The 16,571-nt window shown below is 40.9% G+C and overlaps 2 protein-coding genes across 14 annotated transcripts in view; one reads left to right on the forward strand and one right to left on the reverse strand.

Annotated features, from left to right (window-relative positions):
- Positions 1-222: 222 nt before the first annotated feature.
- The window catches only part of LOC131136241 (RING finger protein 150-like), a 31,536-nt gene continuing 15,187 nt past the window's right edge, over positions 223-16,571 (forward strand). For 2 of the 12 annotated variants that reach the window (XM_058082897.1, XM_058082986.1), the window contains exons 1-4: positions 223-427; positions 1,446-1,580; positions 2,620-2,670; positions 12,273-12,429. The gene's annotated coding sequence lies outside the window, so the exon portion shown is untranslated. The other 10 variants (XM_058082939.1, XM_058082946.1, XM_058082907.1 and 7 more) reach the window with 10 other exon arrangements.
- znf330 (zinc finger protein 330) lies at positions 10,178-16,275 on the reverse strand. Of its 2 annotated transcripts, none has more exons than XM_058082996.1 (10): positions 16,118-16,275; positions 15,647-15,808; positions 15,534-15,553; positions 14,076-14,146; positions 13,908-13,984; positions 13,035-13,161; positions 12,840-12,944; positions 12,637-12,683; positions 10,663-10,780; positions 10,178-10,580 (listed from the first exon to the last, which is right to left on the reverse strand). In XM_058082996.1, exons 2-10 carry the CDS (start codon positions 15,764-15,766, stop codon positions 10,315-10,317), a joined length of 951 nt encoding a protein of 316 aa, XP_057938979.1. In that variant the 5' UTR covers positions 15,767-15,808; positions 16,118-16,275; the 3' UTR covers positions 10,178-10,314. The 2 variants fall into 2 exon arrangements, with proteins under 2 accessions (XP_057938979.1, XP_057938989.1); XM_058083006.1 differs by lacking the exon at positions 16,118-16,275 and adding an exon at positions 15,889-16,096.

Below are 16,571 nucleotides of genomic sequence, written 5' to 3' on the forward strand. Positions count from 1 at the left end.
GGGCTGCCAGATAATGAGAATATCCCTCTATTTATAATATTGAATTTCTCATTAATTCATTCATTCAATTTCGACCGTTTATCATCATATAAATAAAAAAATACATATAATGCTAGAAACCAGCTACAAATGTATGATTACTTGGTGTTTTTTCATATATGGTTGTATTTTCCCGAAAAAAAAAACAATTATTTGTTTCTGCTACGACACATCACTATCTGGCAACAAGGGGCAGGACAACCTGGACAAGCACCTGGCGCTAAATTCAGATGACGATCATGGACGAGCCGAATATCAGTACTGATGAACCGAAACAACACCGAAGCCCATTTTTATGTATTTCGACCTCCACTGCGAGAGAAGTGAGTTTTTATTTCATTAAAGACCGAGTGAGACGCCGACAGAAAAGCTACACAAGCATAAAGAGGTAAGTAAACTTACACAGTTAGCCAAAACGACAATAGCATGCTAATGCTCACAACGGCAACTTGCTAATAAACGTCCTCCTTTAGCTGATATGTAAAAAAAACGTACAAAACCCGTATTTTAGCAATAAATAAATCTTAATAACGTAATAGAAGTTAGGAGGGAAAAAGATGCTTGCTAAGTGAAATACCACAGCCCTAGTTTGGGAATATATTGGCTTCAAACCAAATCAGCAATGGCTTCACTTACCCACAGACCCAGCTTTTTATAGTTTTTATTTGTACTTTTCTTTAAAAATGTTAAAATCTCATTGACCCAATCTTGTGTATAGATTCAAGCGTAAAAATAAAAAGTAAAAACATCCAAATGGTCCCTAAGTCCTTTTATTTTCAGTCTGTGGAAAAAAGTATATGGGTGTTTTGATAATACATAGTCTTGCTAGGTATGTAATAATAAAACAATGTATTTTTTTATGTCCGAAATGCACTTTAATATACTTTTCACAACTTACATGAATGTCATTCATCGACGGAGCGTACAACATCGCGTCGGAATTCTGTAAGGGCAAAATTTTTACAGTTTGAATGCACATTTTAACCTCCCTAGTTTTTCTCAGAAGCGCTTTAAAAACAAAATGGTTAGGATACCTCTTTCTCACCTTAATGGAGGGTATCAGACTGCTCACGCACCGCTGCACGTCTGCGGATTGGCTCACGGTAAGTGCTCGTGATGCTGTACTCAAGATGCTGTATGCAGGGGAATTGAGAATGAATAATATAAACATTACTCATTTGTTTATGCACAATTTGACAACTAAAAATAAGCATGCTGGTGTTTTTAAGGACACTGAAAGAAGTTTGGGATGGCTCAAAACGCTCTGTTTCAGAGGGCGTTCTAACACCGGTGATTTGTGATGTCACAGATCGGAGGGCTTCCTTAAATGGGCGTGCATTGTAGGTCAGATATGTACTCTCCCCTCCCCCAAGCTCTGTGTTTACAGTGTTATCAATGTCTCACAGGAAGTGTTTCTTCAGGTGTAAGGGAAAGCTACATTTGTCTACAATTCCTGATGACGCCACCATCAGGAAAACTTGCTGAAGCCCGACGCCTTTCCAACGTTACTTGGTCGTGTGGAAGAGTTAGAAGAACAAACAGTAAGTAACAATTTATCAGTGTCCTAACTGTGCGGGGAGCGGGGTTGCTAATCGCCATTTCCCACCACAAATAGTGGGCACATTAGACATTACCGATGCTGTAGAACGCTAAAATGCTAAAGCTACTTAACATTGAGAGATGTCCTGAAGTAACCTCTTTTCTTAAGAAACGTCAAACTGTCCGGATCAAATTCGGAATCCAACATATACGGCTGGATGTTAAAAGCCAACATTTTAAAAACATACATTGCCGTTTATTAACAACTTCGCAGCTAGCAAGCGAGTGTGACCAACCATGCTAACATTAAAACAGACCATTTTTGCGGGAACCACGAAATCCAAAGAAATACAGCTGAATAGGTGCAGATACTGGAAGCACTATAAAGCTTTGTGTGCTGGTTATTGTGTGTAGCTGCTCTATAGGAGTCCACAACTCAATACAAAGGGCCGAAAAATGAGCATAATAGGTCTCCTTTTAATATGGCTTCTTAATTTTGTTTTCCTTTTTAACTTCTTTTTGCGCTTGCATAAATGTCCACAATGTTACTTAAAACAATGCTCATTGCACTCCACACATTACCACAATGAAAATGTAGAGTAATTATTATTTTATTATGCAATTAGAAACTCAGCTTGAATTTTTTCCTAATAGAAGTCTGATGTGAATTAAATACTTTTTTCACATGATATATGGCCTAGTAATGGTTTAGTAAATAAAGATTTTATGACGTCACTGGAAGAAAAAAAATTCCAATTTCTGTTTCCAATTTTTATTAATGGGAAAAGATGTAGGATAGTGGACGCCGACCATGTCATTTTTAATAGCGACAACTAGCTAGCTATCTGTGGCCCCCTGTAACGGATACATAAATCCACCTTTTTTTTAAGCCATGTATTTGCTCTTGTCAATTGCCTCAATAAGCCCTACTTCATTTATGCTTGTTTGGATTGAGATTCAAAAGCGATCCTGGACAATGTAGTCATACCTCAGCAAAAACACACAAAGCCACACCTGAGTTGTGTGTCTGTCGCCGCACAGGTGAGGCCTGAGCCGCCGCTGGGTGCCTGACTGCAAAGAACACACAGACGGGTTAGTGCACATCCTCACTTATCAAATTTGGTCATGCACCAAAGGGACACTGTCACTCAGGCTAAAAACTTGCCGGTTGACAATGATCGATTAGATTATTGTTCGCAAACGGCGTGTTTTTCGTCACCTACGTCTGCTCGGCATGCAGGTACACGGTACCAGCTGCAACCACAATAATAAACATTGTTAGATGAATAGCTGTCTGACAAGGAAGCATGTGTGGGAATGGAATTAGTCACAGACATTGTTCCATTTTAGTAGTAAAGGTTTGCAATATGTAATGCAATGGTTGGTTTCATTCCCATCACCAGACATTCCATCAGTGTGGTTTTTGGGAAATTGGGAAGTAAAATCATACGTGCGGAAAAGGTTTATTGTCGTGATAGTGTTCAACTTCTAAAAAAAAAAGCCATGCACTTTTTGACGCATTTAATTTCTAAACGTTAATATTGGTATATATAATTTAAGCTTGTTTATTAAATTTTGTTGGTTGTTCTCTCAAAACGTGCAGTTGGATGCCTTGCAGTAAATTTGCTATAAATTAAGCTATAGGTTTGTGACTGAAATGTTGCAGTGCCGAATAACGGCAACATGTCAATATGCCGAGCGAACATTAATTCGGCGCCACAGCAAGCCACTACGGGCCAATCAGCATCATTGCCGTGACCTGGCTCGTGCCATTACATTCCAGTGGATTCTAATATGCGGATTGTTTGCGTCATTACATTCCAGTAGATTGCAATAGGCGGATTGTTTGCGCCATTACATTCCAGTGGATTCCAATAGGCGGATTGTTTGCGCCATTACATTCCAGTGGATTCCAATAGGCGGATTGTTTGCGCCATTACATTCCAGTGGATTCCAATAGGCGGATTGTTTGCGCCATTACCTTCCAGTGGAATCCAATAGGCGGATTGTTTGCGCCATTACATTCCAGTGGATTCCATTAGGCGGATTGTTTGCGCCATTACATTCCAGTTGATTCCAATAGGCGGGTTGTTTGCGCCATTACATTCCAGTTGATTCCAATAGGCGGATTGTTTGCGACATTTGGTTCCACTTGGTGGACACTTTTTAAACATTGTGAAATTTTGTCACCGCCAAACTCAATTTTTGCCGATGTTACCGTCCACCACGATCCAGTTGGGAGGCAGTTTGCGCCACTGCACGCCACTAGGCACCTTATTGGCACCACAGCAAATTGCATTTGTTTATTGAAATGCTGCACTAAAATATTGTCGCTCTTAAGACGGATTGTGTTCAAGTATGTTTTCTCTGTTTTCTCATCATTGGCGCAACCTGGCTCGCGCCATTACATTCCAGTGGATTCCAATCGGCGGATTGTTTGCAACATTTGGTTCCACTTGATGGACACTGTTTAAACATTGTGAAATTTTCTCGCCGCCAAACTCAATTTTTGACGCCGTTACGGGCCACCATGAGCCAGTTGGGAGACAGTTTGCGCCACTGCACACCACTAGGCGCCACAGCAAATTGCATTGGCGTCAACATTAAGCATTAAGAAGACACATTTGTTTATTGAAATGCTGCACTAAAATATTGTCGCTCTTAAGATGGATTGTGTTCAAGTGATGGTTGCCAGATAAAGTTTATTTTTTCATTTTTTTTATATGTTTTTGTCTTAATAGTGGGATCGTAGCTTATCATAGATTCATTTCCTGACCAATATATCGATAATGTCTGTATCACCAAACCATGACATAAACGTTATCATGAACCTTGTATCTCATATCGTATCGTGACAGCCAGTCGGATCCTCCGGCTCGAGGTGGGGGATATTTTTGGGGTTCCATAATTGGATTTTTTAAATAAGTTTCTTAGAGTCTTATAGTGTCCAACTTCAGCGGCATTGGCGCGCTGCGAGAGCATCTTATGCGTGCATAACAATCCGACCGCATTAAAAAGAGAGGGTTTTTTTTGTCTCTGCCATTATGAGGTCATGACAGAAAATGACATAGAGTTGACATTTCTGCCCAAATTTTGGTGTTTAAATGTTGCAGGTCTGAAACTTTTGATCAGCTAATGAACGGCCTGTTTCACTTTAATGCTCGTCTACAATAAATTGCTAACTTGAAAGCGCCCATTTCTTCTTTTTGCATTAAGCTTTACTTAGAACAGGGGTGGGCAAACTACGGCCCGGGGGCCACATCCGGCCCGCCAAGTGTTTCAATATGGCCCGCCTGTTTTTTCCAAATATTTCATTTGAACTCAACATAAAACCTGGCATCGTGGCTTGGGACAATTTTTTGATGGTTGAGGTAGCTGCTTTATCAATTTCGTTATTTGATGTGGTCTGTTACAAAATGCTCCTGTAAAAAGGGACACAAGCACATAATAATAATAATAATAATAATAATAATAATAATGTTGTCAATAATGATAATAATACTACTATTATATTAATATAATAATGGTAGTAATATTACAAAATACTCCTGGAAAAAGGAGCACAAGCACAATAATAGTAATACAAATAATGATAATAATACTACTAGTATATTAATGTTGTTAATAATATTAATATAATAATGGTAGTAATATTATTATTATAACAAAATAATAATAATAATAATAATATAATAACATTACTATAACTAATAATAATAATTCTAATAAAAATAACAATAATAATAATAATAATACATTGAGAAACACACTTTACATCAAATAAATGATTTCAAAGTGCACATATAGCAGATTGCATGACACTTTTACATGTAAAATATGTGTAAAAATATAGGTGTAAAAATGGACTGTTAAGTGTAAAATACTACATAATCCCCCCGTCAATTTTGTTAAATTAATGCGGCCCGCAAGTCAAAAAGTTTGCCCACCCCTGACTTAGAACCTCCTTAAAATCCAACAGTAACATTAGCTACAATGCACACATTTTAACTGCATCATCATGCTAGGTTAGCCTATTTATGAAAGAAAAACAGTAGCATACGGACGCATCATTGGAAAAGCGTTATTCTGGATTTTAAGATGTGTAGCAAAGCTCCCTATTTTGCAGTGGTGATTTACACAGGGCGGGTCAGAGGCGGTATTATGTCATGACGCCTTCAAAAGCCACAATAAACTTAAAAAGCAAGCCGTAGAAGTGGTGCAAACAAGTGGGGGACACCTAGGGACACGTAGAACTGTTACTATTATTTAAAATATAAAAAAAATATATATAAAATTCACTTTTGCATAATAGGGCTGCTTTTTAAGTGACTTTTCGCCCAGTCATATTGTGCAGAGGCGTCAGGAGACACGTGATGATGATGTCATCACATGTGGGACCTTGTCAAGTATGTGGACTGACGTCACAGCGGGAGGGGGGTGGGCGTCGGTGGTGGTCGGCACCAACTGAAAGTGAAACTAAAACTTGACTTTGCCGTTTATATTAAACGCACACCATGACCGGAAATAGCTCCGCGGCGCACATGTATGCACACTGTATGTGCAGTACGTCTTCCATTACGCACAACTTATGCAAATAGTTTTCACAATAAACGTGGATAGACTTGAACAGCTTTTCCACGAAATGGCCGCACACACGCACACAAACAGAGAGAGATTACAAATAAAACATGATCTTACCGCTCGACAACGAATACGCTGGACGAGGACGACCGGATGCGCCGTCATGAAGCCGCCGGTCACTGTCCCATTTCAATGCGGGGGATGACGCTCGATGGTCGTCCTAGATTTAAAAATAAATAAAACGAAAACCACAGTGCAGATATCTCCCACAAGAAGCACACGGCCACACACGCACTCTTCACTTCCACACATGCATGAAAACACTCACACACACACACGCCCTTTTTGACGTGAACTCGCTGTCGACGTCAAATCATTAAAATCCATAACTCCCAATAATGAACGTTGACAAAATTGAGTATTATTTTTATAAAAGCTGACAAGTTGTGACAATGCACATTTGGGGTTCTTCTAGCAAATCTGACATCAATATACGTATATTAGCAGAAATATATTTGTTGGGCCTCATAGTCAGCAGATCTCGGCTTAGGCATCTCTGTGTGGAGTTTGCATCTTCTTCCCTTTTCCATGCTATTTATCCTCACAAGGGTCGCAGGTATGCTGGAGCCTATCCCAGCTGTCTTCGGGCGAAGACTATTGACTATTCTGGTTGATTATAGCGCCGCATGTAGACACGCGATTGGAATATTCCTTTCCATGTATACCATTGCTTTCGGAAAGGTCATTTGGAAAGAGAAAAACTCCTCATGTAAACGTGGCTAATGGTGAACGTTCACACGTCACATATCACATATCCCCTGTTATCTTTTACCAGTCACATAAGATGTAATAATATCATAAACTGGGGTTCCCGTGTTGCTGCTTGATAATGGTTAACCCAGTGACGTGCGCCATGAGCCAACTCTGTGTGCACTCAAGACTGTAACGTCTGTTGGGCTTGCACGCTAAGCCAAGAAGTCACGCTCAAGGTGGCCTTACATAAGGCTTCTTCCCTGTGTTTGATTAGGAAATCTGCATATTCAGCAACTTTTACAGAGGAAAATGTTAAAGCCATTGGAATCATGCAGAAAATACATTTATAATACAGTTCAATGGACAAATATTAATGTTTACATTATATTCAGGGCTCTACATTAAAAACCAAAATGACTTGCCCATGGGGAATCCTTAAGGTGAGAACTACTTGCCCGAACTTGCCCCATGTAAAATGAAAAGACTGCCATAATGATATCATGTAATTTTTTGTGGCATCACATGAGAATCTCAAATAAATAAAATAATGAAATAAATAATACTTTACACATGGTAGTCGTAGTAAGCAGTGATATTTATAAGTTGTGCACCACAATGAAACATTATTGAATAGACACATTTGTGTACTAGTAAAGTGTTTTTAATCCAGAAAAAAATGCTCAATGGTCAAACAATAATTTGTGAAGCAAAGGTGAGAAAAATCCACAGAGAAATGGAAGCGCTAGATTTTGTAGCTTGTGCAAAATCAGCACTTGGTATTGGATCTAATGGGTGGTGTTTCATTGTGACCACTTCAAATTGTCACAGCAATGTGATTCACTCACCTGTGCCATCATTTGATTTGCTAACGCTAATAAAATACTTGTTTAGGAGGCACTGCTTCATCACTTTTTGCTGTTTCCTTCAGAATTAGACGATGTTGGCAGCGCCGCCATGACGGATGTTTTCGTAGTCAAACGATCGCTGATTGGTTGATCGCGAACAACGGGTGTGGGTAAAACGCGGACTGTGGATTACGGACCGCGGTCTAAATAAACGATTCTGATTGGTCCATTTCAAGATTTGCAAGGATTGCTTTGCAAATTACCACCGGAATTACTCAGTCCGTGTTTTACCAACACCCAACAAGAACCGCTTTAAAAAAAAACTCATGGCAGTACGGCATGCCAAAGTACACTTGCCCGACGGGAATATCACTGATTGGATTTACTTGCCCCAATTTTGTTTTAACTTGCCCCGGGCCATCGGTACATCGTTATTGTCGAGCCCTGATATTGTGATTTGTTCTGGTATTTTTCATCACCTGATACGTTTCTTTGTGGATGAAAGGCTGAAATGATAACTGTTTGGACCTGAAAATGCTCCAGTGTGGACAGGCCCGATATGAGAAGGGCTGGCTTTGAGCACATTAGACCCTCTTGAGCGGAGAAATTGCTTTGTTTGCTAAGACCGTCGCTGTCCTCGAAGATGATTTTTGTCTGTTGTTTCAATCAACCGCACCGGAAAGTAAAACTTAGACCAGGGGTCTCAAACACGCGGCCAGCCGGACAAATGTGGCCCGCAGGACACTAGTTTGAGGCCCCCGCCTTGGTATGAAAGTTTAATGTTAGTGCGGCCCGCGCAAGTTTGATGTGGATGCTGTATGGTATCATGTACCCAGAAAAAATTATTACGTTTTTATTAATGTTCATGTTAAAGGTTAAATAACTGTTAATAGTTATCCTCCCTACCCGTGTGGAAGTGGTAAGTTTTTGGCTATTTAAGTTTAAAGGAAATGACGTGAAGGCTACCGTTTAGGTCGCTAGCTCTCTAGTTTGCGAGTTAGCACGTGTCTCAAGACCCTGCAGTTGCACAATATGTTGTAAATATAAAGAGTATAAATGTGACTATAGTCATGTTTTGTCATGTCTACAGGGCTCTAATAATGCTTTGTTCATTTTAATCTGAAAAAAATAATTTGTCTACCCACCAACTATATGTGGTTCCTTAAGTTTTTATTATTTGCTGTTTTATTATTATTATTATTATTATTATATTTATTTATTCATTACTGATTGATTGATTTTCTTTATTCTTGATTTGTTTATTTATTTTTCATCTTATTTTGTGCAGAAAAATAAAATTTAAGATGTTTGAGAACAGTGGAATGTTTTATCAGAGCTTTTATTGTAGAAAATCGGAACCAAAGCACTGAAAAAGTTTGTATATTTTTCTGTTTTTAATAAATGCGCTTTTTTTTTTTTTTTTTGGAAAACCTGATGCGGCCCAGCCTTGCCCAGACCCTAGCTCCAGTGGCCCCCAGGTAAATTGAGTTTGAGACCCCTGACTTTAGACGGTTGATCTGAAATTGACAGCCAGCCAGACTAACAGACTGATGAAAAGATCTTGGGCTAAAAGGACTGATAAGCACTCCAATTTGGAGTCGCTAATTAACCTAGCATGTTTTTGGAATGTTAGGAGGAAACCGGAGTACCCGGAGAAAACCCACACATGCACGGGGAGAAGATGGCTGAGGGTGGGATTGAACACCGGTGTCCTAGCTGTGAGGTCCGTGCTATTTGGTCTCAAAATATGTTACCGTTTAGTGTTTAATGACTCATTCTTGTGGACCCAATCTCATGCATCGTCTTGACGCCCCGTCTACATCGTCATAGCAGTCTCTTTGAAAGCCGTATATTTGTATTTTAGTTCATTTAGTCATTTTACTTTTTTTTTAATTACATTTTGCTTCAATATGCGTTAGTCTTTGACTAATATGCTGTACTCAACCACAAAACAGCATGATTAGCGCGCAGACCTCTCAGCTAGGAGACCAGGGTTCAATTCCACCCTCGGCCATCTCTGTGTGGAGTTTGCATGTTCTCCCCGTACATGTGTGGGTTTTCTCTGGGTACTCCGGGTTCCTCCCACATTCCAAAAACATGCTAGGTTAATTGGCGACTCCAAATTGTCCATAGGTATGAATGTGAGTGTGAATGGTTGTTTGTCTATATGTGCCCTGTGATTGGGTGGCGACCAGTCCAGGGTGTACCCCATCTCACGCCGGAAGACGGCTGGGATAGGCTCCAGCACCCCCGTGACCCTCGTGAGGAAAAGCGGTAGAATATGAATGAATGAATGATATTCGTATAACATGTATGCTACTACGTCTTCCAAATCATTTTGAACACAGCCTATGGGGGGCGCCACAAATGTCATTTTGTCCATTCTCTCATTTAGCATTCAACAATGTTGACTTCACAGTCACTGGCAACACATAATCATTTTATTGAGTTGTTGTTGCTGCGTGTTTGGCAACAGTTGAACACATCATGTTTGACAAAGAACAGTCAAAAAAAAAGTTGTCAAGTGATGGGAAAAAAAAAAAAGCCACCTGCCAGATCAGGCGGCATTTCCATCTAATTTAAGAGCAGCCATTCCTTCTCTGGCTTCATCCTCTTCTTCTTCATCTTCCTCCTCCTCTTCCTCATCATCATCTTCATCATAATCATCATCTTCATAGTCGTCGTCGTCGTAGTCGTCCGCTTGGTGTCCTCCGCCTCCTGACGCAACATTCTTCCAGTATGCATCGTAGCCTGATGCGCCGTAGTCGTCGTCGTCGTCGTCCTCGCCGGCGCCGGTCTGGCGTCCGAATTTCAACGTGCGAGCTGCAGCGGTGGGAATGATCACATGGTGTTCATGCGACTCATTTTACACAGTGAAACAGAGAACGGTGTCAAGGCAACTCACTGGACATGCTGAGGTCTTTGGTCTCTTGTGTCTCGTGGCCACACTTTGGACACGGAGGCGCCTTGCCCTTCTCCTGCTTGAAGACCTTACTCTTGGCGTGGTCCTCACAGTAACATGCCTGAGGATGATGGAACAGGAGCGGGAGTCAGGACTGGAAAGAAAACTCTGACGCCCTGATGGGTGCATTGGGTCAACACAGGGAACTGTAAGACAAGCCCAGGCTCTCCGTCGTTACAACAAGACACGCTAATCATCAACAGCAGATATTGAGGGGTCGCCTGTATTCTCTGCTTGTTGCTGCTGTCCAAGTGGAGACATAGTCCCTAAGAATGCTTTGTGTTCTCATTGCTGGAGTGAAACAAAAGTCTCAACGCCCTTGCTTTGTATGGATGGTAACTTCCTCCTTAGGGTGTTGCCTTGACGTCACGTCGCATTTGGTAAAAAGTGCTTGACGTGGTTTGGATGACTGCTGTTATTTGGCCACGTTCAGTTTGACACAATTACAGCTTAATCTTTTATCAAACACACTTCCTGATCGTCGCAACTACTTTTGTTTTGATTTTGTTGAGGTCGGGGGGGGGTCACGGCAGCAGCAGGAAGAGTCGCCATTGTTTCCCTGCGTTCCACAAAAGTCTCATCACTTATCTAAGCTGTAGGAACAATAAATGATAACCTCGCTTTTAGTTGCTCATTTGTGATTTAGACTTAGCTTTTATGAACGGCTAAAGCCTCCAGATTATGCTTGTTATAGCAAGATAAAGTCTTGTGTTGTTCATTGAGGTTTATTATTTAATTAGGGCACAAAGGTCAGATTGTGCTTGGACAAAAAGTATATTAATGTACGGTAGATAGTTTTATTTTCCTATTTTTAATAGCAGAGACATGCTACAAAAAGATCAGAACAAAGTGGGGGTGTCTTAGTAAGATGAATTACTATTGTGCTTGGAGGACTCAATAACTACGTCAATAACTAATTGATAAAAATCATCCAGAAAGAAAGAGAGTTTTGAATGTCTCCCAGACTTCATAAAAGTTCTTTGGGTTCAAAGAAAATGTGCTCAATTATGTTCATATCTGGTGATTGGGACGGCCCATCCTGCAGCAACTTGACCTTCATTCATCAGAAAAAACAACTTTTTGCCGCTTTTCTACTGTCCATCCTTTCTGCAAGCTGTGGGCCTTGGCAAATGCAACACCATTGTTTATTCATTCATTCATTCATTTTCTACCGCTTTTTCGCGGGGGGTTCTGGAGCCTATCCCAGCTGTCTTCGGGCGAGAGGCGGGGTACACCCTGGATTGGACGCCAGCCAATCACAGGGCACATATAGACAAACAACCATTCACACTCACATTCATGCCTATGGACAATTTGGAGTCGCTAATTAACCTAGCATGTTTTTGGAATGTGGGAGGAAACCGGAGTACCCGGAGAAAACCCACGCATGCACGGGGAGAACATGCAAACTCCACACAGATGTGACAAGGGTGGAATTGAACCCTGGTCTCTTAGCTGTGAGGTCTGCGCGCTAACCACTCGACCGCCGTGCCGCCCACCATTGTTTAGTTCTTTCTAAATTCTTGTTGTCCACTATCTTCCAAATTCTTCAGCAGGATGGCGCTCCCTCTCACACTCCGGCCTTCACATCAACGTTCATGATGAAGGTCGAGATGTTCCAGGATTGCAGACGTGAACATTATGGAGCGTTTTTGGGGTTAAATGAAGGACGAAGTTGGAAGATGAAACCAACGAATCTTCAAAAAGTCTGTGAGTCCTTTGCCATTCCAAATGACGACCAATTAGTTACCAATTAGTCATTAGTCATTTCACCTAAAAGTAGAGTTATTATTTATTGTTCCTATGACCTGGATGAGCGACAGGTCTTTTGTCGGGCTTGTTTTAATGAAGTACTTATGTTGTTACGGTGTACATATTCAATAACGGAAAGGTAAGTAAGCAGAGCTGTTGCCTCACCTTACAGCGTAGGCACGAGTGTTGGCCCAGTCTATTGCAGGAAACACCTACAATAATTAAAAAAAATATATATATAAATCACTGCAGCGTGCTCAATCACATCCATAGCCATAGCAAACCATGAAATTGATATTGTGCAACACACACAAATCCTCACCATGTTTAACCACATCACGCTAATTATTGACGGCGTGGTGACTCACATTTGAAAGTTTCTGCCTGAAGGACTTGGCAGCTTGCCTGGTGCTCAAATTGATCATCCTCGCACAAGAAGTTTTGACAGAAGGAGCAGCGGAAAATACGCCCGCCTGTTACGGGAATGAGAAGGGAGGACGGCGAATGAGAGCGATGTGTCGATGGCAGCCGGCTCGTTTGCAAGGGGGCCCGTTCTCACCCACCGTGGTCCCACACGCCGCGTTCACACTCAATGCAGTCGGCTTCCGTCAGGGGACACATGCAGGCGTGAGTGCTCAAACATTTCCTGCTGTGACACACCCAGGCTTCGCAGAAGTCACACACCGCCCCCTAGTGGGCAGGACATAGTATTATCGTTACACAAACAGGTTCAAAAATCAAGTAGGATTATTTTCTTAGTCTATTAATTTGAAGCTTGTTGTTGATCTAGATGGAGTAAGTCAAATTTCTTCCTGTCATAAATTGGCATATCACACTCACAACAAGCCTGTAAAGCCTTTGAAAACTGCAGGAGGTCAAAATATATAACTGAATAGCAAAACACAGTAAGAGCCTGACTCATTGTCATGTAACAAAGAACACCAAACTAAATAACAAAGCAACTTAACACTCAAAAGGTGTACATTAGAAATATACAAACATGTAGCAGTGCGAGTAAAAAAAAATTCTAATTTTCCCATAATGCATTTCATCTTCTCCCCGACGCCAGGCGAGAAAACAGTCCACGCTGGGGGTGTGCGGGTCAGAGTAGATCCGATACGGTCCAATTGGTGCAGTATGTATATTTCTTAGGTGCGCTTTTAGTCTTAAGTTGCTGTGTAATTACTTTGGTGTTCTTCATTGGATGACACTGTTAGTCAGACTGTTATATTGTTATACTGTAGTAAACACCGATGGGTTGACAGGCTTGTTGTGAGCGGCTCCTGTCAAGCTACCATTTCCTCACTGACTCGCGAACGACACAGTACAGTACTTTAATCAATTAGTAATAGTTCTGATGATTAGTAGACGATTAGTATAAACTGCAGGGTTACATTGGTATCAGATTGCGCCGATTTTCCGCTGAGCTTACTTACCACCATGCCCATTCCAGTGCTGTGGATGCCAGGGTGCTTGACAACGCAGTCCGAAGTCTTCATGCATTTGGTTTTACCTTGTAAAAAAAAAAAAAAGAAATAAATAAAAACACTTCTGGCATCGCAAAAAAAAACAGTGCAACATAGAGCAGATTTTGTCTCACTCACCACACTGCGCACATGTGGGAAGTTTCTGCACGGAACTGCAGAAGTAGCAGAAAGCTCTGTTCTTCTGTTTTCTATTAGGATGCATTCAAAGATAAACATGGTTAGTTAACTTTTAGGGTACGTTCACACTTGTCATGTTTGATCGAGTTACAACAGACAGACAAATTGGTGCGCAATGAGATGTTATACTTTGGGGATCATGGCAGCTGAAACCCAAGTTATATTATTTTAAATTATTTTCATGTCACAAAATGCGGAAATGGTCTGAAATTGACATTAGATCGTGTTTTATAAACAATAGGTATAAAGAAAGTACACGACACACAATGCCAGGCAGTGCACCCTCGACTGAATGACTTGAGTGGAGGGTTCACTTCATTCAGCTATAGAACCAACACGCCCTCATACCATGCAGCCTGTTTGGTAGAGAGGCACTCCAACCGAGGTGACACTTCATGCATACTATACTTAATTGACAGCGTTATTTGGTCTTCTGTCATTAATACACTAACTAAATGTGTACCAATGTGACAACGTTTCTGACCAGAGTACTGACAGAGATGGGGGGTGTCCCAGCAAAAGCCACATTGCTAAGAAGCTAAGCTGTATATTGCAAGAAAAAAAAACTGCATCTCATCTTTGTGATATACATGAAAAAGTATATTACTAGTTTTTACATTCATTCATTCATTTTCCTCACGAGGGTCGCGGGGGTGCTGGAGCCTATCCCAGCTGTCTTTGGGCGAGAGGCGGGGTACACCCTGGACTGGTGGCCAGCCAATCACAGGGCACATACAGACAAACAACCATTCACACTCACATTCATACCTATGGACAATTTGGAGTCGCTATTTAACCTAGCATGTTTTTGGAATGTGGGAGGAAACCGGAGTACCCGGAGAAAACCCACGCATGCACGGGGAGAACATGCAAACTCCACACAGAGATGGCCGAGGGTGGAATCGAACCCTGGTCTCCTAGCTGTGAGGTCTGCGCGCTAACCACACAACCGCCGTGCCGCCCCTAGTTTTGGAATTTTTTTACTTTATTCCGATAAAATATTTTTCCCCACCAAATTTTACAAAAAGTATGATTACTTTGTTTCTCATATTACCACTTTGAATCTTCATTTTTTCATATTTTAACTATATGCTACTAAACATTGATTTTTTCCTCATATTACACGTTTATTCTTGTAAAATTTTGCCTTTTATTGTTAGAATGACTTTGTTTTATGAATATCTTGATGTTCTTTTAAAATTATAGCTATTTTTTCAATTTTCTGCGATTCTTTATTTTCAAGCTATTTCAACTTTTTTTGTCAATTTCTTCTTTTGATGATTTTGCTGTAGTTATTTTATTCTTGTTCAATTATATTTATAAAATGGCCCCCGGGTCGCACTTTGGACACTGCTGCTTTAGTCAATCCTGATTGTCCTGGATAACGTAGTGACTTACCTCTGACATTTATCACATTCCTACAAAGCAGAGGGAAATAAACGAGGCATTAGAATGCAACACTGGGAGATTTATTGAGAATATTGTGTGGTATAGCCAAAGTAGCGTCTCACCATGATGAAGTTGCAGGGGTGTTTGGCTAAATCAACCTGATCCCGGTTGGCTCGGCTCTGTTTCTCTCGCTCCTTTCGATTCTCTGCCTTTTTCCTGGCACCGGTCTTTTTCTTGGGCATTTTGACTCCAGCAGGCTGGCACCTCGATAAGGCAAAAGTAACCTGGACACACACACACAAACGCTGGTAGTCAAAACTAATGTAATTAATGCTGCAAAGTAGCAATCGTTAAACAAACTGACAGTTCGGGATGCTCGTCATAAAACGGAAGAATGCAGAGCAAGTTAAACTTTGAAGCAGTCCGGCTAGCGGATACTTGCTAGCATGACGTTAATGTCCATGTTATAAAGTGAATTAATTTTAATTCACGGCTACTTGCGTAGTCAGTAAGTTGTCAAGTAATCCTCTTCATTGTTAGCGCTGTTACAATTATGTGTCACAGAGCGTGAAAAGAACATTATATTACTTTACCGTATAGGATGAGCAGTTTTAGGATACTCGGTCCACCGCGAAAAACATTCCGGCAGAAAACTGGCCGTTGAGCGTTGGTTCCGGGTTCCATGCGGAAGTAGGTATTAAGTTGTAGTTCTGAAGTCGGTACCAATCCATTCATTCGCGGGTATGTTGGAGCCTATGTCGGCTGTCTTTTGGCGAGAGTTTACACTCTGGACTGGTCGCCAGCAAATGGCAGGGTAGTATTACTATTACTGTGCTATACTGCTAATACTAAAAGAAATGCTAAAAGAAATGTGTTGTTTCTGCTTGTCTACAAAGCTAACGCAGAATAGCTGTTTGGCATGTAACGATTTATTTACAGGTAATTAAAAAAACAACAACAATACATTCGGTGCTAATTGCTGTGATAACTATGTAATTATATCTTATTGTCTCCTCATTTCTGATTGAAAAAGGGCACAATATAATG

This window comes from Doryrhamphus excisus, chromosome 1, assembly GCF_030265055.1.
Source record: "Doryrhamphus excisus isolate RoL2022-K1 chromosome 1, RoL_Dexc_1.0, whole genome shotgun sequence".
NCBI classification, from domain to species: domain Eukaryota; kingdom Metazoa; phylum Chordata; class Actinopteri; order Syngnathiformes; family Syngnathidae; genus Doryrhamphus; species Doryrhamphus excisus.

Excerpts from the sequence above, each read along its gene's own strand:
- znf330 (XM_058082996.1), bottom strand. The coding sequence starts at position 15,766 with ATGCCCAAGAAAAAGACCGGTGCCAGGAAAAAGGCAGAGAATCGAAAG. Across the intron at positions 15,554-15,646 it reads ACCCCTGCAACTTCATCATG|GAATGTGATAAATGTCAGAG; the intron begins GTGAGACGCTAC and ends TCTGCTTTGTAG. Across the intron at positions 13,162-13,907 it reads GCACTGGAATGGGCATGGTG|GGGGCGGTGTGTGACTTCTG; the intron begins GTAAGTAAGCTC and ends CCTGCCCACTAG.